Here is a 23,386-nt window from a genome sequence, read left to right on the forward strand (position 1 = left end):
AGAAAATATGTTCATAATGTTACTGTCGACAAAGAGCTGCTGAACAGTTGTACATGCTCCTGTGACTTTCTCAAGCAGGTACAGCCTCTTTAAAAATACATCATGTGCGTATAAAAAGAATTGTGTATATACTTCAAAAAATATACATGCTGTTTAAAGATCTCTTAAATCTGACTTGCATAATATGCAATATAAACTTGCGCTGTAGTCTTATAACAGCTGACTTGAGCAATCAATCATCATCTGGTATGTGGCTGGCAAGTGGCAAATTCATTTAGCTCACCACAAGTATAAATGTGACCACGCCACTATAACATGTCTGCAGGGCATGGCCCTTGCTACAAATGCAAATAAATGCTTTCATGAATTCAGGAGGTGTTGCAAGCATGCACTGAAACCACCAGCTGTAGCATGTTGTTCCTGCATAGATATAAAATGAGAAACACTGGTGAGCTATTATACCTGCTATATATATATATATATATATATATATATATATATATATATATATATATATATATATATATATATATATATATATATATATATATATATATATATATATATATATATATATGCTGTTTCAATAAATATGTAATGACTGTTTTAGTACATTGTGCAACACCCCCTGATTTAACTAAATGCGCTCTGGGAGTCGGACTATGTAGCAGCCATTCCCTATTAGAGTGACTAGGAGTGGTAGCACCAAAAAGAGCTAGGGCACAGTGAATGAGATGCACTGCTCACACAAATGAAAAACACCTGAAAATGTGCTAGCGATGCTAAACCAAAAGTATTTCTGTTGTAATAAGTGGTAAAGTCAAGGTGCTAGTAGTTACATGTCTTAGCAGCTGGCAACTACTCAGTGCTGCATAGTTTGCTTTTAAAAACAGCACTGGACACACTTTCATTGGTGTCTGCAACATTTGTGTAAGGCAGCACTTGAACAGGTGTTTTATCACAAGCTTCAAGATGCCACGGTGCAATTTTAGACACGAATAGAGTGCATATTTCTATACTCAAGGAAGTGAGATTGTATGGCACAAGGCATTACAACTGATAGAGCAATAGCAAGCAATGAACCCAACAGCAAGCATGAAAAAAATTTAGTATCTTAGATTTAACCACACAAACAAAAAAGTGCGGGACCATTTCTTTCAATAGATAAGGCTGCAAAAACAAAAATTTTTTGCGGCTGGAATTACAAATGCTTGCCATGTCAGGGGCAAGTGGCTTGGTAGCAAGGAAACGCTCATTTTTCACGCCTTCCACCCCTCAAACATTTTTGTGTGGTTAAATCAAAATTTCACATGCAGTGCTTCTGTTTACTTAAGGGATACTAGCATGCTGGATATTTAGCTGGCTGACCAAGTGAAGGTTGTCTTCACTAAAATGCAACATTCCTGGATGCTGGACAAGAGAGGACCTGTACACTGTAATGAGATAGCTCTACTTTCTATAAAAATATGTCACACCAGGAAACATATCCTGCATCACACCTTAATTTAACTTCTGAAAAGTGGTGTATTGCTACTCAGCTGCTCGTCAGCAGCTAAATATCCACCCTCTAGTCATAATACATTTCATCAAAAGGACATCACTGAAACACTCCCTAGCACATTATCTCCATTTCACTGTGCCCTTTATGATACCAGTTAATAGAGCGAATTCCATTCAGAAGCCTAGTGTGCACACACAGAAACATGAAACCATTTGTGTACAGTACAAAAGACCTGTGCTGCTGCCAGTCATTGAGATCATCATATCACGTAGAGGCCAGTGTGTTCGCCTTGCACGCAGATGACCGCACAAAACGCTCATACATTTGCGTGGCCACGGTGCAAGCATAGCTTGTATCCCGCCGCTTCATGGGGTTTGGATCCATGCAGACAGCAACCAGGGCACGCAGCTGTTGGGAGGAGACACAGGAGGGGATGTGCTGTAGACTTGTAATGCGAAGGTCGCTGGTTCAGTCCTCACCGGTGGCAGGTTACTTTTTAACCCACTTTCATTATGCTTTATCTCATAATTACGACACTTCAATTTAAACTACAAACAACGCCCCCTATGTTATCACCTGCTCACAAGCAGATTCTTTTCATTTTCTTTTTGCCTGGTTGACTAAGTGCCCATTGTCTAGATTAAACAATGAATGTAGTACATACATGCCTGCCTATGAAGAAATAAAAACCATTAGATGATAGCGCTCTGTTTCCTGATAAGCCAGCCCAGCACAACAGCCACATGTGCTTGGTTGGTCTTGTGATGAGCCCTTTGCCACCACCATAAACGAAAACATTGCCATCGCCATATTGAATTTTAGTGCTATTACAGTAAAGTGCACCCCCCCACTTTGCTGGTAGTTTTGACTTACCAAAGGGGGGGGGGGGGTACAGTTGCTTGTAATTTTACGATATGTTGTGCTTTCTTAAACAGTGTGGTCTAGTGGCCCTCTTATGTTCCTGGACAGAGCTGGGCAGATGTCCTTGTGCTCACCTCGTCTGAGTAGAGGTTGCTTGGAATAGGCGGGTATTCACTTGCCACAATCTTCTTAACAAGTGAGTAAAGATTCTTGGTCTCATTCATGAATGGGGACTGCAGAGCTGCCATCTGGGAACAATAAAAATAAAAACAGATAATTTGATTGACTAAACAAAGGTAAAGTTTTAAAATTATACACTTCCTGAAATATAAGTCAACAATGAGACAAGGATGCTAGAAGAAGAAAACAAGAGCATCCGTGAATGCAAGCTACAAGATCAGCAAAAGCAATGAACTTTGACATAAGAAAGAGTATCCGTAGTTGTAAGACTGCACTGAAAGACTGCATCAACACAAGAACGATGTGCGAAATTTCAACCACCAAAGGAGCACCCTCACCGAGCACTGTGAGGTTGATCACCACTGCATATGCCTTGACAATTCCCGCGTTGTTGACCTCAAGGTGAACTTCCATAACTGCCTCTTCATGGAGTCATGGCACATTCAGGCAACACCCGGAAACATCAACCGGTTGACAGCGGTGCTGCCAAACGTTTATTTCAATGTCCTTCACTATGTCTCAGGAAACCAACGCAGCGGTCCCCACTGACCGAAGAAAGGAGCCAGTCGTCTATACACAGGGTGTTTTTTTAAATGATAGATCTTTGAATAAAAATGCTATGACAGTCAAGCACCTGTTGTTTTTGCACACAGACTCTACACCAGGGTGGGAACACATTGCCGCAGCTAAGGTTACACTGAAATGATTAATTACCAAAACTTTTTAATTTTTGAGTTATCAACTTGAGGGCAGTTGTTTAGGTATCTGAGGAAGTTGTATTATGGCTTACCCGTTTTTTCGAAATCACAAAAATTGCGCCTAATTTGAGATATTCATCATTGAATTTCAATGGTGATACAGTTGAACCCTCATACATCAAACTCGCTAAATAATGGGAATTAGTTCGATATATTGTATGATTCGACATAAAATGCTTAAAATTTTTCCGCTCTTTCGATGTCAATTCTGGTGCGCAAGCTGGCTTCATGGAACAGCCTCTCGATAATGCAAGGAAGGCAGCTTAGGGCAACACACAGGGTTTATCTATTTTTTTTTTATTTCTTCTTGCGCGGCTTGCTATATGTGATATGTAGGGGCGGCTTGTAGGTGAAAAAATGCAGTATCAATACGGCCCTCCTAATCACGCCGCTCACTTTCCCAAATGCATGTGGGAAAGTCCCCTTTTGTGGGAAAAAGCCAACTTCTTGGGGCGTTTCACACTGCCCGATGTTCTGTACATCAAGTGCTTCAGCTATTTTTGTTCGACGTAGCGACAAATTTCCCTATGCCTTGATGTTAAAGCAAGGTCGTGTTCGAAAATAGCTCGGTATAAAGGATAATTCGATTTACCCGAGTTCGATATAGTCGGGTTTGACTGTATTGAAACTGGGTGCGTCAGGCACACAGGAAATGCGGTTGCTGTATTACGTCAGGCCGAAACTTCCCAAGACATAGGTGTGACAAACTTTCAATGAGGGCGCATCGTGGCAGTGTACCCTGTCATGGAAAGAGGTGCAGAGAAATGGGCAACACACAATATTCTGCAGAGTTCCTAAGCCTGATATTATATACCGAATCCTTATTTTAACGATTTTACAACTGCTGCTAAATGCAACTTGCTTTTTGCTATTCAACATTTATTATATTTCTTGGAGAACCTGTTGGATTAAAGGGCCCCTCACCAGGTTTGACAATTTTGAGCTGACGAGCGCAATGCATACACTGGGCGTTCACGAACACGTCTGCCAAAATTTGCAACGCTACGCGCTGCGGAAATGGGTCAAATTTCAAGCTGAACTGCTTGCCCTTCTTCTCACGAGCTTGCGCCCAGAGAATGAGGGGATGACGTACACGATGGAATAGCCCTACGTAGACGGTAGTGCTGTGATGTCGGTCCTCTACGTAGACGACTGTGCTCTGACGTCGCCAACAGTAGCATGCGACACTGCAATAATTATTTGACACGACATGTGTAGTTCGTGTAAATTGTTGCTTGAATAGATGAATAAAACTTGAAAGAAATAACGAGACACAAAAAAGGAATGTGTGCATCTTTTCATTTTTTTTTCGTGAATTGCAGCAAGGTGCGAGGCTAATGTGCCTCCGTTTCGCATGCGTTCATGTCCCTGCGGTTAGCGCATCGAGCAGACGCCAGCCCTGGAAACAAAAGTAATGTTCTGGTGCGTTCGAGAACTCATGAGGCTCATTTATTCCATGGCGTCCAAGTAAACAAGTAAACGTTAATGTGGCACTGGCTCATGATACCGCTAGTCTTGTGCCCGTACAAATGTTGCAACTTTCATGCCCATCCCGCAAAAACAGGCAGTACACCACAGACGCCCACGGCCACGGCCGCTACATAAAAAAAAAAGGTAGCGGCCATGCAACGCTGCTTGCGTGCTAAGGCGCTGGCTCAGCACGTCATGTGTACGTGACCATGCATGCGCATGATGTGTTCATGCGTGTGCGTCATGTGACCCTCCAGCTCCGCTGCCAAAGAGGGCAGGGAAGGGATTTGGCTTGTGAAGGCTACACGGGGCGAGTGGCAAGGGTTTGAAGCTTGCCTTCTCACATCATGGTTTCGCGCTGCTACAAATTATTGTTTTTCTCAGCTCATAATGAACCTATTAGAAAAATTCTTGCGGCATAATGCTCTTCATTCGGCACACAACTTCTAGCATATAACTAAAATTTGCTGTGTGGCCTGGTGAGCGGCCCTAAAATACAAAATTTCACGAGCATCTACCTGAACTTGCATCTAACATTTGCTTCCTTACAAACTCTAACACAGCTGGTTTGTGCTGTGAACACCAGCACACTCTATATTGCGTTAAAAAGACCACAAGTGACACTCATCATACAGCTTATCTTACCTCATAAAGAAGACAACCAGCCGACCATACATCTGAACTAAAGTCGTACTCGTGCTCTTGGACCCGCTCAGGCGACATGTAATACGGCGTCCCAACTGAAAGAGAAAGTATGAGGTAAGTGAACTGTAAACTTCGTGAACCTTGACCCCAACAGACTCCTGCACAAGAGTCAGCGCACCTGAGAGGACAGAAAAGGCACTGCGCAAGGTTGGTAAATCACAATTTCTAAGGCCTCGAGCTATTTGTGGGAAAGGAATAAAACAGCTTTATAATATAACAAATTGGAGATAAATGCCAAACTGCAGCTAGTGAAGCCCACCACCTGGAGTGTTCATTATCGAAGGGAGAACCGCTGTGGTCTTTCAAGAATGCTAAAGGCCTCCCGGTCCGATATTCACGTTCCACAGGGAGCCATGGATGAAAAATTACTATTAATTTATCTCTTACGTGTCCTACGTGGCCCTTGAGAAACAAATCGGGAAATCACAGGGTTTTTTTTTATTTCAAGAGACTCCAAGATGTGCAAAATTTTTGCGCTAGCTTCAGTCAGGCATACATTATATATTGAATTATCGAACCCTTTTGCAATCCCCTTTGGGGCTCAATATATCTGGGCTCGATAGTAAATGCTGTTTAAGTTTTGTGAACGCTGTAGGCATTTTTTTTTAGTCTGCTCGGCCTAGATTCGAGCAATTACGGTAGTTGCCAGTACATTTTTTCGGCCCAGAAATGTCATTTTGAAGCTGAGGATACATACAGCCAATGCAGCCCAACTTAAGGTACAACAAAGGCCACTGCTAAGAAAAATTACACCATCTCCCGCTAAAGGGGATCATGAGGCGATGCGAAGCCGGAGCACTTGCACGATCGCGTTCCGTTGGCGTTCGTTGGGCATGCTACCGACCTCGCGTTGTGGAACGCGAAGAGGGACGCTACTCGCGTCGTATCTTCCATCTAGCCTGGCCGTTAATTCTCACAGGGCGAGCGGGAAACGCGGTCGACAGGCAGGCGAGAGGGGGGCAGCGTGGGAGAGGAGAGAGAAGCGGAGGGGACGCGCATGCGCTCGAGCTCATCGCGGCGTTGCGCAGGAGAGAATTTCGGCATGTCTAGCCCGCGTTTCAGAGGAAGAGTGGAAAGGGGGAGGGGAGAGGGGTATGGGAGAGGGGGAGGAGAGAGGGAAGGGGAGAGGGTAAGGAGAGAGGAAAGTGGAAAGGGAATGGGGAGAGGGGAGGGTGAGTGGAGAGGAGGTGTGTGGAGAGGGTATGCGCATGCGCAGTAAGGGTGGTCACGCCACACACCACCACCACCACCACCACCACCACCACCGGATTGAGCTCCGCCTTAAGATACTTCGCATCTAATACAAAAGGACTTGCCAAGAGAGTTGGCTGCAACACTGTTGGGACTGAAGAAGCGTCCCAAGCCCAGGTCTCCCAGCTTGACCCTCCCGTCACTGGTGATGAACACATTGGCTGGTTTCACATCTGCACATAATGCATACCATGCTTGCTAGCAAAACAATGACTCTAAACCATATGCTTCATGCATTTTCACATTTTCAGAGATGCACACAACTAATTTACACAGAGACATCCCTTTGTGATGCCTTATTTAAAATGGAAACTAAACTAGTCTTGAGTGCTAGAAATATGACGCAAATTCGTCATGCAAGTACAACAAACCAGGAAGATGGGAATAAATGCTGTATTTCCTCGCACATAACCCGCACCCTCACTTTATAAGCACATTTTTCTGTTTTTTGGTGTGGGTTATATGCGACAAAATATGGTAAGTGGCAGCTAAATGCCACAAGTCCTTGATCCCTGTATGAGAAAGAACAAGAGACCATTTCTTTTGCAGCATTTCGCTGAAACAAACGCTACAACTAATAAAGGTACAAGAAAAAAATTGTTTCGGACGACGCCTGTGATCTGTTACTGAGCCCTCTCTGAACTGGGCCATAAAACAGGTGACGTACCCACCAGTCTCAGCAGCTGGGGTGTTTGTGTGTTTTTGGTGAATGGAGGAGAGCCTGGTGGACGACAGGAAAGAGCAGTGGCCAGCAAACCTTTCGAGCTGCGTGGACGTTCCCTTTTCTTTGGTGTGTCATATAAATAAGTTTGTGTTGTTTTAATCACCGGTTTTTGTTTTACTGTAGCTTTTTTTTTTTTTTGAGAATGGGTTGAGGCAGTTTATTGGCAGATTTATGGCCGCGATCGTACAATCAGGAAGACAGGTTAGAAATCGGGAGTCTCCTTGGCAAATTGGAAGAGCTGGCAGGTATGTACTACTGACATTAATTTCACTGCATTTTCCTGACAACAGGCATTGATGCTCCATGCAGGAGTTGATGCTTACACATTCAACTACAACCCAGCTCATAATGCAACAGAAAACGTGCAGTTGTGATACCTCTGTGCATTATCCTCTTCAAGTGCATGTGCTTGAGGGCAGCACACACCTGTGAGAAGTACTTCCAGATGGTAGGCTCAGGAATCAGCTTACCGTGATGCCTGAAACACTGAAGCCAGTGCAGCATACGTTCAGTGAAAACATCTTTACTAAACAAACATGGTGCTTTTTCAATAAACCCAAAACCATTAACAAGGAATGCCTCAGAGAACAGGGACGGATTCTCATGTGAACAATACCACTCATACATCCTTCCGCAGTGCAAAAACAGTAATAATTTTACAAAATGAGCCAATAATTTAACACACTCATCAAGAAGCTTCACAGAAAGGTCATCCAAGAAGAAAACAAGACAAGCACATCTATTTATTTTCTAGGGTGTTTTATGATCCCATGTTCGAACTTTTCCATGTGTCCGACTGGACATTCTCAAATACTGCTTTCTTGCAGCACAGGACAAGCGTGAAGTGGGGAGAAAAAAGGCCCCCTGAATTTACACATAACCATACATCACACAGTGTGCTATTACATATTGGTATTAGTATTAGATTGGATAGCACACACATATCTGCTGGCAATGTTGCCCATAGGTTAAAAAAACAACATTATCCTATGCATTGCCATATGGTACTGCAAATATACCAAAAAAAAATCAAGACAGCAACAGCAAAGCTATGCCTCAAGTCAGATTTCATCAAGTCCTGCGGTCATATATTGCATGTATCTTTCAATCAGCAAGAAGAATAGAATGATTCTCCATGCAATCATTATAATGCTCCACCAAAAAATCAAAGGCAGCATTCATAACACAAAGTTCAGGGCAGTTCGGACGACCATGAGCCCACAACTGAAGAGCACAGTAGTGTGTAGACATGGACTACAAAAGAAAGCAATATGACAGTTATCCTGGATTTGACTAAGAAGTTCAAACAAAGAGCACACTAAACTCGCATACATTTAGCTTTAGAATATTTTGGTTCCCTTTGTATCCAGCCAAGATGGCACAGAGCTGCATCATTGCTTTCTCCGTTGTGTCAGGGCCAATACGGAATAAAAACAGCATGCTTGATACCAATGCTTCTTGTTTAAAAAAGAAACATTGTTGGACTGCTCACTGAGACACAAATAAAGTCATTATTATTATTATAGCTAATTTATTCATTTGCTATTTTTACGTAATTTGCACTCTTTGTTTCTTTTCTGTTCTTCTGTAATCATTGCCTGCAAACGAGCAATAGTAACGAGTACTCTTCTGAATGTTGGCACAGATGTATTGGAATTATGTAACGATGTAACTACACTGCTGTAACCGACTCTGTCGGACCTTATCACACAAGCTTTCGCAGACTCGACAGGTCTGTTTCTACGTTTTGCTTGTGGATGTGCGTAGATAAAGTATTATTATTATTATTTACCATAAGAATCTGTGCTGTAATCATCCACAATTACCATTTCAATACCAGACTGCCCCTTTTGAAAAAAAAAAAGACGTTTCCGGCAGATCCCACGCATTGTGGGAGTCGATATCATGCCAAGCAGTCACAGAGTAGCTGCCTATTCCACATGTTTTGTTGTTGTTAGAACCAAGCATTACGAGGTGGACTGACATCTTTGTGTAAATTAAGTAATTGTGGACATAACGAAGGCTCACCAGGCATGTCGACTACATTGACGCCTAAAGGGTAGGTTATGGTCAGACGTAACGTCGGCACTGATGTTACAGTTTAAACGTCAGTTTTATTGAAACTAACGGAACAATGATGTGCATATCATAAGTACCAGTCAGTGGTGTGGGTATCGAGCGACACTCGACTATACAGTAAAACCTCGGTGATACGAATCTCGCGGGATCACCAAAGATATTCGCATCATCCGAAATTCGTATCACCAGAAAGTATGAAAAATTAGCATGCGACAAAAGAAGCTTTATGAAATCGCTAAGCGCACAAAGACGGCAACAAGAAGACGACACGCAGAGCGTTCCCGTGTTCGTGCGCTTAACAGTTTCATAATGTCAATGTACCAATTAGCTCGGACCCAGCCTCTGAAAAGAAGGCTGGTGTACATTTTATTTATTCCTTTTCAGGGCCGCAGCAAAGTCACGAACAGCTCTGAATGATTGCCAATGAAGTTTTTAGACGTCAACAGTCATACCTGCACGCTTAAATAGACGGCCTCTGCGCGTGTGTGCAATTATTGAACCAGGTGTGTTGTGACCCGCGACAGCTAGTAGCCCCTTCACAATCTTAGTATGCTTTTCCGCATGACACCAAAGTACTGCGGCGAAAGCGACTTAAGGAGTGCCTTGGCACGATAGATGAAGGCCAGAAAATTTCATAACCGTGGTCCTACGTTATTATTTTCTTATCGCGGTGGTGTTGGGGATGTTTTGCGAGAGATTTACGGCCGTGCCCACACAAGTGCGTCCTCAACAGTTGTGCATGTTGACGTTGTGAGGCCTAGTTCCTTCGCCAAGACCGTCCTTGTCTTCTTTGGGTCCTCGTACACCTTTTATAAGGAATCTGATGCACGAGGACATCGTTTGCATGGAGGACATGGCTTGTAATCTAAACGCGAAGGCACACTGAGGCGCATTAGGGCCTCCAAGATTCGTGAACCCAATCTCGGAGACTACGACGCGTCACTGATTGTTTACTCTGATCACTGTGTAAGAAAATTATTTTAGGGGCGAAGCTCCTTAGGGTGTGGGTCGTTCCCTCCTCTGTAGTATGTATGTATGTAGCCAGCTCTAGTTTAATGAATTGCTTACTAGATGGTGTTTCATATATTTCTTAGAGCTCTAGTTTAATGAATTGCTCACTAGATGGCGTTTCATGTATTTCGTGGCGATATTCACCCAGGTATACGTGTGGGCACGAGTCTACATGAAGCCTTGGGTTTTAAGGACAACAATGGAAAGCTGAACACGTCCGCGATAGAAATAAGTAAGAGACGGTTAGAGTATTGGTGGAAGAAAAGTAGAGATAAAGTACAAAAATAAATAATGGGGAAAAATAAGGTCATTCTGCCTTAACAGGTAGAAAGCTGGACCGCGAATTTATATTTTTTTGGTATAATAACATAGATTTAATCAATGTAGATAACGTATTAGGCCAACATAAAACAAGAAAGTTTTCTTTTCTTTTTTTTTTCTTCGAGCCTGGTGGCAGACATGTCACCGCCCCGTTATAAAGGGGACGCTCATAGCATCCATCCATCCATCCAGAGTTGCTGTTTAAAGATGACAGATGGCATTTGTATAATGCGAATGGCGCATGTCATTGTATGCCTGCGATCGTAAAAGGCGCTCGCTCTTGGCGCGCTTTCTCTTTCGCTCGGAGTCGCCGGATGGAGGCAGACAAGGTGCTCGCTCTTGGCGCGCTTTCTCTTTCGCTCGGAAGCGGACACTCTCCCTGCATTTCACCGATCACAAAGCGGTGATAATGAAGGGACCACGTAAACCAACAGTACAATAAAAGTTTGATGTTTAATATATACACGGTGTTTCACACTCTTTATATGATGTACTGGGCGAATTTCACAGAAGAGTTTCACGGTTTACCGATGATTCCCTCCGGAGCTTCGCCCCTCATCAACATTCACCCCGTGGATATGCTGTGATTTTTCTTACACCGTGATTCTGACCAATTGGCGGCGCGGCGCGCATGCCCGCGCTTGCGCTTCTGCACACGCACGTGCTTGGCGCGTCTTCCACGACAGTGCGGACAGCAGCTCTTCGTACCTGCGCGGTAGCGTACGTTCATATCAAACGTCATGGGGTGAAAGCCTGTTCGAAACAACCGTACTCCATTATATTGCAGGCCAATGGGCTTTGGTCGGGACGAAAGAAAAATTCGCATCATCCCAAAATTTGTATGAGTCGTGATCGTATCACTGAGGTTTCACTGTAGCTTGCCGAGTTATAGAAGTACATATATAATGCTTATTACATGGTTATAAAAGTAGATAGCCACCACTTAAACCACAACTGATGTTGCCCCGACATGACGCCTGTATAGGGTGTTTTTCTGAAGCAGTTTCAAGCACTGGCACAGCTCTGTGGTAGAATGCTTGACTGCCACGCAGGATGTCCAGCTTCGATTCCGACTTAAACCATAATTTTCATTCTTTGCGCCCATCGGGATTCTTCGTTCACCAACGACGCTGCCCACGTCGGCACTGGTTTTTCTGTGACACAGGCTCCTCAACACTATCACTTTAAGATTCCCAAGATCTGTTCTTGCTGCTCCTTGGTTGATATAGACTGTGAACCACCTTTGGCGTGTACCTGCATTCCATGGGTAGTGGAATCATTTCGCTCACACATGACTGAGGGAAATGATTTCGTGTGTATGCGACAGGCACGCCACGTTATTCATGTCATGACCTGTTAATTATGTTCGTCACACAATAATATCCTTCCATGCTAATTTTGGATATACCAAGTTAAGGAGACAACCACGAGAGTGCACATATGTAGGCGGCAAAATAGATAAATGGATGAATGGATCGATCCAATAGGACAGACAGATAGACAGAAATGGTCAAAATACCTTTGATTCGCATGTTTCACATTTAAAACCTGAACCTGCACCCGGTAGCAATGTGTGCACTCCTATCAGTCACCCACTAGACCCCTTTCATAGTTCACTAGCATGCTTCTCTGCAGTGCACATTCGCCTACCTAATGGTGGCACCTATCATGGTTGAAATGAAGGCAATGTTGTAGCTGCACATGCTGGAGCTTGTCTTTTATGCATGTTTAACTCATGAGAGTCAAGTCCACATTTTCCACGTCATGGCACAAGCAAGCTGAGCTTGTGTGCATTGTTTAAAGAAATGACTGTGCTGGCATTAGCTGGGCAAATTGCATCACAGAAAAGCTAGCACCACAATCATGAAAAGGGTTTATTAAGTTCCACTTCAATCACTACATGCTCTGGTGAGCATACAGCAGAGTCTCCTGGCAGGCCAATGCCTATATCACTTTATTTGCGCATCTTTTACATGCAGCCAACGTATGAACACCATGGATAAGTAATGACACAGATAAGTTGTTAGTGATAACAGTATGGTTAGAAACGCCCTCTACATAAACGCCCCAGTCGAAGATGTTGACCGATTACTGACTAAATATAAGTACAATCTTTTAGGCATAATGATATGTCTTCCAGACTGGGTATACCAGACCACGACATGGAGTCACGGTACGCATCAACTTCAGACAGTCCGCATCTGTAGGAGAAGGCGCACTTTCTTAGGGAACTACATGTGGTTCCACACCACCTGGAGAAACCGCATGACTTGGAGAAACCACACAACACAAGATGGCACTCGGGAGTTCTCCTGCACTGTAAGTTGGCGCTACTGTCCCCGGCATCGTTGACGACCCCTGGAAGCAGGAGTCATGCCACGACCTCCGAATGGCGCAAGCAGAAGACGGTTCTGCTGTATCACATTGTTCGGCGTCTCAACCACATAGCATCTCGGAAGCTGGCCTCGCATCAGCACTTGAGCAGTACACCGGGAATCTGTCACCCAGACATCCTGCCCAGGTTACAGAACCAGTAGGGGTCGAGCACGGTGATGGCGGTTTAGTCTGTGGTCTGCCTGCGCCTAGCAGCTCCGTCACGCTTTTCTCTTTCTTTCTTCCTCGCGAGCAACCGTTGGTCACAGACGCTACATTTATCTCAACCAATGCTTCAGGTGCACTCGACTGTCGTAGGCTTGTGCGAATAGTAAATTTTAGGTGTCCGAAGCGAATTCGTAGCGAATAGTGATTTGGTCGAAGCGAATTTGAATAGTTTATATCACATATTATAAAGAAAAGTGAGCATATTTGTCATGACCCAACTAACCAGCGCAATATTTTTAAAGTTGAAACAAGGCATATGCATATGTCATTCTTTTTGGTTCAAAGGGAAGTGGAAGCAACTATGAGTAATAGCAGTATTTGACTTTCGGTAGAATGCAAGTGATAACATGTAAAATATGTTACGTTTTAAAATTTACTATACTTAGAGCCTATAAGCCAGTATAACAAGCTTTTAAACTTAAAAAATGATGAATCGATGTAAAGGTAATACAGTAAAACCTCATTAATTCGAACTCTGTTATGTCAAAATCCCGCGTAATTAGAAGGATTTCTTTGGCCCCGTATTTTGCGATGTAAATTTGAGTGGATAATTTGAAGCGGCGGTCAGTACCAACCCGGTTAATTAAAAATCTTTGGGTGTCATGTGCAAATTCCGTGATCCCGATTTAGCCGCAAATCCGCAGCAACGATGGCCCTTAGGAACCACAAGGCAACGCAATGTAGCGATACTACAAGAGAAGCATCCCAGCCTTGCTGCTGCCAGCGCAAGAAAAAAGCTAAACAAAAGGCAGTCTCGTGGTCAGCTGAAATGTGTGCCTGTGGAGATGTGCTTCACTGCAACACAGCGGTGACACGCGGGCAGCATGATGCATGCTTCTCGCAACGTCAGTGCGTCATGATTTACCCATTCTTTCTGGGAAAATATACTGAAATTAATAAAGGGCAGTCTGACGGAATTCGCGATGTATGCAAACCTCCGAATGGCGGTTCCGGCAATTTGCGCACTTGCACTGCTAGCGGAGTACTCGCCTGCAACGCCTACTTGAAAACTTCAATGATCATCTTTTCCACCCAGAACACATCGCAAATTCCGTCAAACTAGTCATTATTAAATTCTTTATTTTACCAGAAAGAATGGGCGAATGTTTGCATCATGACGCGCTGACGCTGCGAGGAGCAGGTGACAAGCTGCCCGCGTGTGACTACTGTGTTGCAGCGAAGCACGTCTTTTCCGCAGGCGCGCATTTCAGTTGACCACGAGACTGTTTTTTTCCCTCTTCCTTTCTTTTTTCTTGCGCTAGTAGCAGCGAGGCTCGCCGTTTCCCCAGGTATTGCTAGAAGACATAACCCTTGTAGCCGCAAACTAGAAGGAACAGCAAACGACCACTTTTGATCACTTCCAGTAGTTCAAAGTTCCTTGCATCTCGCTTTTTGTATGATTGGTTAATTCGAAAACCCGCTTAATTAGATTTTTCACAGTTCCAGTAACTTTGAGTAAACAAGGTTTGGCTGTATGTTCATTTAAACTTGAAGTGGGGCTTCGCAGCGTGCGGATTTCTCCAGGAAAGGTGCATTCACAGTACAGCACACCTCCACAGCAGTGAAACCACCTTTACAGGGGGGTTACATGCAGTTTATATATGTCTATTCGTTCATTTCGAATACTTCGAAATTTCCTAGAATTTAAATTCGTTTCGAAGCGAATTTGAATACTGTAATATTAGTTAAATATTCGAAGTGCTCGAATATTTGCACAAGCCTAGACTGTCTGACACCTGATGCGCAGCAGTGTAAGCGTCATTAATTCCTACGTGCCGAGTCTCCCCTGTAGCACTGCTGCGCATCAGGCGTCGCGACAGTTGAGTGCACCTGCAGCGTTTGTCGAGATCAACGTAGCGTCTGTGACCAACGCTTGCTTGCGAGGAGACATCGGCCGTATCATGTGTTTGACACCAGTGAGCCCACTACCTCGCTACTAGTTCACTGTAAAGAGGACGGAGAGAGCGAGTGCCGGTTCATGATGATGATAGTTTTCTGTCACATGACTAGTGCTACGTGATTTTGACGGGAACATGTCATGCTACCAGTGGTACGTGATCTTACGTCGCATGACTAACATTATGTGATTTTGGCAGGAACATGTGATGTGACAAATGTTACGTGATTTCTTTGGAGGGAACATGTTACGTGACTAGTGTTACGCGATTTCGGCGGGAACATGTCACGTGACTAACGTTACACGATTTTAAAATCATGACATGTTCCCGCCAAAATCACAATGTGGCCAGTGTTACGTGATTTTGGCAGGAACATTTTTCTCTGTCTTTCTTTTTCACTCTTTCTTCCCTTTCTCTCTCTCTGTACTCGTTCTCTCGCCCATAAGAGTTATTGCACCCCACGCCAAATCAGCACTCGTGCTCTGGGAGCACAGCAGAAGATGAAGAGGTCGAAGAGAACTTGTGCCGATCCACAGACGTCAGGAGAGCGAAGGGCACAGGTGCTTTGCGCTTGTGGAAGCGAGGAGGTTACACGGCTTCCTCCTTTCTGTTCACATCACGAGGCGGTACCAAAAGCTTGAACAGCTCCGCCGTTAAAAACGATGACTGAAAATTTTCATGTCAGTATTCGTTTAATGCTCTCATGTTTCGATTTTCACAGTATACGTTCACTTATGCTTTACTCTGAGAAGCAGTCATGGTTAAAAGCACCAAATGTATAATTACAAGAAACACTGTCTCGTTTTTACTCGCCATTCCACATGTGGGAAATGTGCAGTGAAACTTGCCTTTATAAATTGTGCCAAATCACCACCATCCGCCAGCTCAAGAACGATGAAGAGTTCACCATTTTCAAAGAATGAGGTGAAATATTTTATGATGTGCGGATGGTCGAGCCTCTGCAGAAAGGAAGAAAATAATTAGGAAAAAAAGTTGCGAGCATGTGGGAAAGAAATGTTAATTGGGCTTGTGCCACCTTAAAATGTGGTAAAACCTGGTTAAATGGAGTAGATGTCTCATCATAATTATCTTCACCATTCCTAGAAGACTCAGACTTTTGCTAGCAGCTAACACTGCAGAACCTCAAATCTGTGGAGTAGTGACCAGCATTTTGCCCATATTCAACTGTGCCAACCTGGTCCAACTACCCATTATTGGCACCAGCACGACATTTTTCATGCTGATGGCTATTTGTGAGAGACAGTCATAAAATGTGTCCAATAAAACAAAATTAAAAATGAAGAAAATTGAAAAAAACTTTTAAACCTCTTTTTCGTAATGTAATATTTTACAGATGTTTTCACTTCATTAAGTCCACATTTGTGGTTGACATGACAAAGCAAGAAAAAAAAAAGTGATCGTGACGAATATGGACACTGAGGTCTCTAGTGGGTTATATGACAATCAGCAAAAAAAAAAAAAACTTTAAAACAAAATGTTGCCCCTGAACGTAACCTTCCTCACAGTACCTGCAGAAGTTGTTTCTTCACAAGCAGGGAGCAATCACTCAAATATCAGAAAAGCATGAAAATGAACATCACAACTAGTACACCAGATGCATCCCACTGAAGAGGAAATCATGCAAGAGTGGTACTTATGAAGGGTCAACTTTAGGTCAACTTTATATGAACAAACCATTCAAAGCGTATTGTTGTCATCACTGTTTACATAATAACAAGGGTAACAATGTTGCAAGAAGCATATGCGGGGTAGCCTAGTAACACTACTGAGCCTTTCGCATTGGATTATTTCACAAATTGAAACTTGCCCTAAGTGTCGTGGCAGCTTAAATAACCTGCATTGGGTAAACTCCCAACAAACAAAACTTTTCATGGATTGCTTTATTTCTACTGAATATTTGTATAACTGGCAGCACTAGGTATAAGCAATTTTTCCAAATTAAATCCTTCACTAATATCAGCTTAGTTTTCATGCAGAGGTGGCATTTCACAGTGGGTTCAATTTAACATTATTTTGTTGCAAGCACTGCTAGCCTCTTTCGCTCTCAATAAACCCAGAGCGCACACTGTCTGTACTGATGCCACTAAGAATGTTAATTTTGCGGCAGCAACTGAATGGCTGCACCATGTAGCTGTCACTGCAATAAAACTTCTCTTTTTCCTAGTGCCCATAAACAGCTAGAAGCCTCAGTAGTGGTGAACCTGTAATTCACAAAGAGAGAGAGGGAAAAAAAAGAAAACAAAGCACAAAACAGAACAAAATGAAATAAAAGTTTATATAAAAACAAAACAAACATGAGTCAAACAGCGCACATGAAGTAGATGTCAACATCGTGAAAGTTGAATTCCACTGTAGCCCTCAAGTAGTATGTGAGGGCTTATTTGTCAGCTGACCGCTCGTTAAAGGTTCACGTGCTACGTGACACCAACTGGCAAAAAGAGTGTTCCACACTCGCCGTCATGTCTACGAGCGGCGCTGACTAACACTCCCAGGTTTGCATGCACATAAATACCCGATAAAGTGGATTAGGGGATGACTGCCGCTGTAGCTCAATTGGTAAGAGCATTGGGCGCGTAATCCGAAGGCTGCAGGTATGGTCCTTGCCGGCGGCAAGTTGTCTTTTCGTCCACTTTATTTTCTTCACATCTATATCACAATTACTACAATACACTGAAAAAAGTATAATTAAGGTTTGCTATACCTTCTTTGGCTTCGTTATCTGCTGGTTTTCATTAAGGCTGTGTCAAACAAAGAAACGAGCCCTCAAAATTCTTTTCCTTCCTTCATTCCACCATAGCAGTGAAAAATGGCACCCCCACTCCATTGCAGCAAAATATTTTTTTAAGAAGCATTGCCACAGATGACATGTACTCAAGCTTTATTGCAAATGAAACGGGGGGCAAGTAATGCTCGCAAGAATGACATTAAACTGAACCCATTGCAACATGCTATTTGTGTGAAATCTGAGCTTAATTCAAAAGCAGTTAAGCTGGAATAGTGGCACACCTAATATGTAAAACACAGTAGATTAATATAATGCTAAAACCAATTTTAAAAAATCAACGAAGCTTGCACTAAGGCGCGCAAGGCTTGAAACGGTGAAACTGGACGATTCTGAACACTAATCTGCTTGCTTCTAGGTTGTTTCTAGGTAGCTTCTAGGTCATTACTAGGCTTTAGCTAGGTGATGTTAGGTTGTTTCTACGTTAATTCTCAGCGCAGAGAGGCTCAAGTTAAACCACAGACAGTCACAGACACGACACGGATGTCCAAACTCCAGAGATAGAAACTCGTGCTAAAACCAAGCGTTCGCACCTCTCATAGATCTATGGGCACGTCGTCACTGGCACAGGCCTTCCATCGCTTTGGGGTCTTTTTGCAGCCGCCGTTGCCTTTCCCATTACCTAGCATTCTCTCGTTGTACGTACTCGGGGTCTTTGGCTCGCCGCTGTCGCTTTGCAGCCATTTGTTGTTGGGCTAACTGTTGCCTTCTTAATTTTTAGTGGATCAGTGGTGAGTAGAAGGATTTACCCAATTTCTGTGGCACATATCCGTTTATGAATAGTGATACGGCATACAACTTAAGGCTAGCTTAAACAGCTTCGCTGTTAAAATTTTGTAGAGTGTGAATACTGATGTTTCCTAAGTAAACCAAATATGCATATTAAAAAAAAAAAGGTTTCGAAGACAGAATATCTTCGTATTTCTGGATAATCAAATACGAAGCTTGCATGTAGTCTGCTTGATACAAAAAGAAATTGGGCATACATACACTGAAACAAGTACCTCTCATGCTGTTCACAACTTCATAAGTCAGGAGATTGTAAATGATAAAAAATTGCTTTGAATTATCTTGGGAAACATGCAAATGACATTTTACTGGAACATCTACAAGATGTACGTACAGCGCTGCATTCACTTTAGGAAAGAAGTGTGATACCACAGCACACAACACTTTGTTTTTCAGTCTAAAGTAGATGTGCCAGTTTAGAATACTGTGCCCAGGGAATATGCTTCACAACACTAAAATACACTGACTTGCTCCAATCCTGCAACTGCTGCAGCTTCCAGATGCAAAGTGCCGACTATAAGAGAAACATGTACAGCACTCTTGCCTATTTTCTAAAGTACTAGCATCATTATTAGAAAAAATTCCAGGATTTTATGTGCCATGACCATATAAGGCAGCGGGAGGGCTCCAGAATAATTTTTACCACCTTCAGTTCTTCGATGCGCACTTAAGTACATCATTGTTTTATTGGGGGTGCTCAAATGTTTAAAACTTTTGAACATCAAATCTGATAGTGTCCTATTAGATTTGGCCTTCAATTCAAACACCAGCTATTCATAAAGATGAATAGTTTTTGAACAGTTTGTGGATGCTTTAAGAGGTCAACTGCCCCCAAATAAACACAAGATTGGTGCAAAATTACAACAAACGTCATTCTTGCACACATAGTAAAGGCATAAAACATGAGAGCTTATACATTGTGCAACAGGGTTATGTGACTTGAACAGCCAGACTTGACTGCCTATACAACAATCGTTTGCACTTTCTGAACAATTCTGTGCACGTGAAGCATCCGTTTAGTTGTCCCGATTCTCCATCCCTGGTTTTAGTACTGATATCATGAATACTGGAATATGAACATTGTTTTACATTAGTTGCGAAAATGGCTATTCAATATTCGAAAAATACTCTATATTCAATTAGATTCTAGGCACTATCCTATTTGTATATTCAATTCAGTCTTAAAAATCACTATTCGCACATCCATAGTGTCTTGGCATTCCAGCCCCATTTGTGGATGGCAACTGCCGTGCCTGGGATCGCACCAGCAACCTGAAGAACAGCAACACAACACCATAGAAACTAAGCTATCACGGTTTAATATGAAATCATATCTATATATATAGATTCATTGCTATGTGGTGTTAGCAACTGCTCTATGTTACAATGTATAATGATCATGCACATGGTGCAAAGCCTGGCACATTACAAGACCACCTTTAGTATCAAATTGAACTATCCTTTGCACCCATACCTTCATACTTTGTTATTGTCCCTTTTTCATTAATGTGCAAGAAACATGTAGAATTTTTACATATCTGAGAATATGTCTAAGCACTCCTTTAATGTGAACAGCTCTCACGCTGGATATCTTGGTTCATAAACAGCTTGCAAAGAAAGCGTTGCAAACTTCACAGAAACATGCAAGGACAGTGTTGTTAAGTTGCATGAGCAAAACTGCTAACATATAAACATGTGCTCTTGCTAACAGTTCTAATGTATGACAACCAAAGCTCATTGCTGGCTGCTTTAGTACAAGCTCTGAAATAAAACTATACATTCCGTTCAGGCGCAGTGTCCTCACATGTGGACGCAACTTGTTTTTGCCAGTTCTTTCAACTAGTGGCCAAGAAAGAGCAAAATACATTGCGCATACGACGAATTGAAACCCCTACATAGTCAATGTGCCTTCACTTATACTCAATATGCTGCGTATGGCTAAAGCAGATCACTTTTATGAAGGCACTACAATATCCGACAGGTCACTTGATGTGCATTGTACCCGGAGCAACGTTAAAAGTATGATTTTGTTTGCTCAAAATCAATACAACCAAAAACAAATTGCACATGCATTTTGAGCTTAAGATTTTATTCGTTTTATGCAAAAACGGAACATGATTGATGGCACAATAAATGGATGTTTAATTACATGCTAACAATAACTAATAACTAACATTTACGCAATGCAATTACCTCTTTTTCTTTCTTGAATTATAATACTGGGTAAATTGGAATAATGTTGTGTAAATTTGACACATTTGCAGACAGTGCATCATAATTCGCAACTGAAGGGGATATCAGCTTGCATTGATTCTCACACAAACCACCGTTGCAAAAAAAAATGCCATGTTAAGCTGCTTTTATCATTTTCAACTTCTTGCTGTTCGTTTGTACACTGATCTTTTTTTTTAAATAAACATTCAAGCAATCAGTACAAACTTAACAGTGTATGATTATATAGTTAATTCAACAGCTTATAACACATAACTTAATATAATCATCACCAGTTATAATTTTTTACTGGTGACTAATTCATTTGGCAGAAACCAGAAAAAGATATATATAAAAATTATGATCTGTGTTTGCAGATCAAGTACAAATACAACTGAAGCAGAATCGCAAGTTGGGGTGGCTGGTTGACGTTCATTGTGCAATAACCTACAGCGCAACACAGAAAACGGCACAGTAGTGTCATTTTCCTCGTGTCCTTCTTTTCTACTGTCCGTTTTCTAACTGTGTTGTGCTGTAAGTTATTCTACAATGTACAAACACAGCAATTGCTTGACAAAATGATCGAGATATTCACATACATAACTTAAGCATACACAATAAAACTAAAGGAAGATATGACTAGGAAAAGCTACTATCAGAAACTACATATGAAACCCCAAGGCACAACGATAAAAAAAAACTGTAGTTTCAGTACTGCTGCTACACATCGTTAGAACTGCTAAGTGTGCAATGCACTACATTCAAGTACATACATATAATTAATTACTTTAACATAATGCCACAATTATCGCAAAATTATCGTGATATAGGTTAATTTACGAGTACATGAATCCTGAAGTAGCACTAGATTGACTGCACAGCAAATTTTTACTTTTTTTTTGCAAGTAAAAGCATTAAAGATGAATGACATTACGAAAGTTTCAAATAAATTCCTATTGATATAAGACAGTCAGCTGCACATTCCAAGTGACAACGATTTGGCAAAAGCACTTGAGACACCGTGCGTCTGGTTTTCATCAAAGCGTTGCCTGTTTTGCAAATATACAGTAGTTTTATATATTTGCAGACATCATCGGTTATATCCAAGTTGTAATATATGCCTGCAGGTAAATGAAGAAATCGACTTTCCGGAAAGCAATTCTAATGAACGTAAACATCGCGCTCGCTGCACAGAATGTAATCGCAAGCGACATAAAAAACAATTTTTACCTGAAGAAGGGCTATTTCGTGCTCGCAGTCACGCTTGGCCTTTTCGTCAATCATTTCTTTCACCTGGAAATCAGCAAAGGGGGACTCTTACGGAAGGCGTTTGTACATGTACACAAAGTGTCAGGCAAATCACAGCAGCTCATTAACGTTTGGTAGTGTATGTACTACCACGCCGCGATCGCACACATCCGACGAGGAAGAGACGTGCTGAAAAAAGCCACACGAGTCTCGTGCTCTATGGCCCGTCAAATGTTAATAACAATCAAGAGCGTAGCCCGTTGATCCCTTCCTGGCTGAGCAAAATCACGTGGCAACAAGTGTCAAAACTGATCGCGCAATAAAGCACGCACCTTCACTTTCTTGACGGCCACAAGTCTGCCGTCTGCGGTAGTTCGAGCCTTGTGCACCACACTGAAGCTGCCCGTGCCTATTTCGTCGAGGAGCTCGAACTTTGCCAGGCTACTCGCACCAATGCGCTTTAAATCGGCGCCCGATAGCTGCAATCCAATCGCGGCTGCTGCCTGTGCCATGTCCGAAACGAACAGGGACGTTGGAAGTGGTGCAAGTAGCGATCACAGGCGAAGTTGTTACAGATCCGTCGCACACTGGCCCGAACAACGACTTGACGGTCGCGTTCGGCTGCGACACAACTTGCCATACAGTTTCTTTTTGCTGCTTTCACATGCGGGACCGCTCCCCCAGAAGCAAAACAAAACGAAGATGAGTTCTTTGCATTGGCTGAGTGGATGGTCACGTGCTGCAGGCCTGCAGACAGGCGCCGACGACGGCAACGACGGGCTGACGGCGCTCTCCGAGCGGGGTTGCGAGCAGCTGACCAGCCCGATCACACAGCACTTACGATACAAGATGGTACAGTCACAGAACACCTACACAAAATCTGGTACAGTGTATTTCAAGGTTAACAGGCGTATAGTTGTCTTGCTATCAACAATTTCATGCCGTGCATTGCGCAATCACGTTACATATGGTCAA

General features: G+C 42.7%; 1 protein-coding gene across 1 annotated transcript; it reads right to left on the reverse strand.

Moving 5' to 3' along the window:
• Positions 1-564: 564 nt before the first annotated feature.
• Positions 565-23,126, reverse strand: LOC119393188 (serine/threonine-protein kinase Nek7). The gene is made up of 8 exons (XM_037660037.2): positions 22,744-23,126; positions 22,394-22,456; positions 16,209-16,319; positions 7,828-7,936; positions 6,792-6,899; positions 5,416-5,510; positions 2,497-2,610; positions 565-1,909 (listed from the first exon to the last, which is right to left on the reverse strand). The coding sequence occupies exons 1-8, from the start codon at positions 22,921-22,923 to the stop codon at positions 1,766-1,768; spliced, it is 924 nt and encodes a 307-aa protein (XP_037515965.1). The 5' UTR covers positions 22,924-23,126; the 3' UTR covers positions 565-1,765.
• Between the last annotated feature and the right edge of the window lie 260 nt (positions 23,127-23,386).

Source organism: Rhipicephalus sanguineus, chromosome 1 (genome assembly GCF_013339695.2).
Source record: "Rhipicephalus sanguineus isolate Rsan-2018 chromosome 1, BIME_Rsan_1.4, whole genome shotgun sequence".
NCBI lineage: Eukaryota > Metazoa > Arthropoda > Arachnida > Ixodida > Ixodidae > Rhipicephalus > Rhipicephalus sanguineus.

Excerpts from the sequence above, each read along its gene's own strand:
- LOC119393188 (XM_037660037.2), bottom strand. The coding sequence starts at position 22,923 with ATGGCACAGGCAGCAGCCGCGATTGGATTGCAGCTATCGGGCGCCGAT. Across the intron at positions 7,937-16,208 it reads ATTTGGCACAATTTATAAAG|TGTTTCAGGCATCACGGTAA; the intron begins GCAAGTTTCACT and ends CACTGGCTTCAG. Across the intron at positions 2,611-5,415 it reads CTGGTTGTCTTCTTTATGAG|ATGGCAGCTCTGCAGTCCCC; the intron begins GTAAGATAAGCT and ends TATTGTTCCCAG.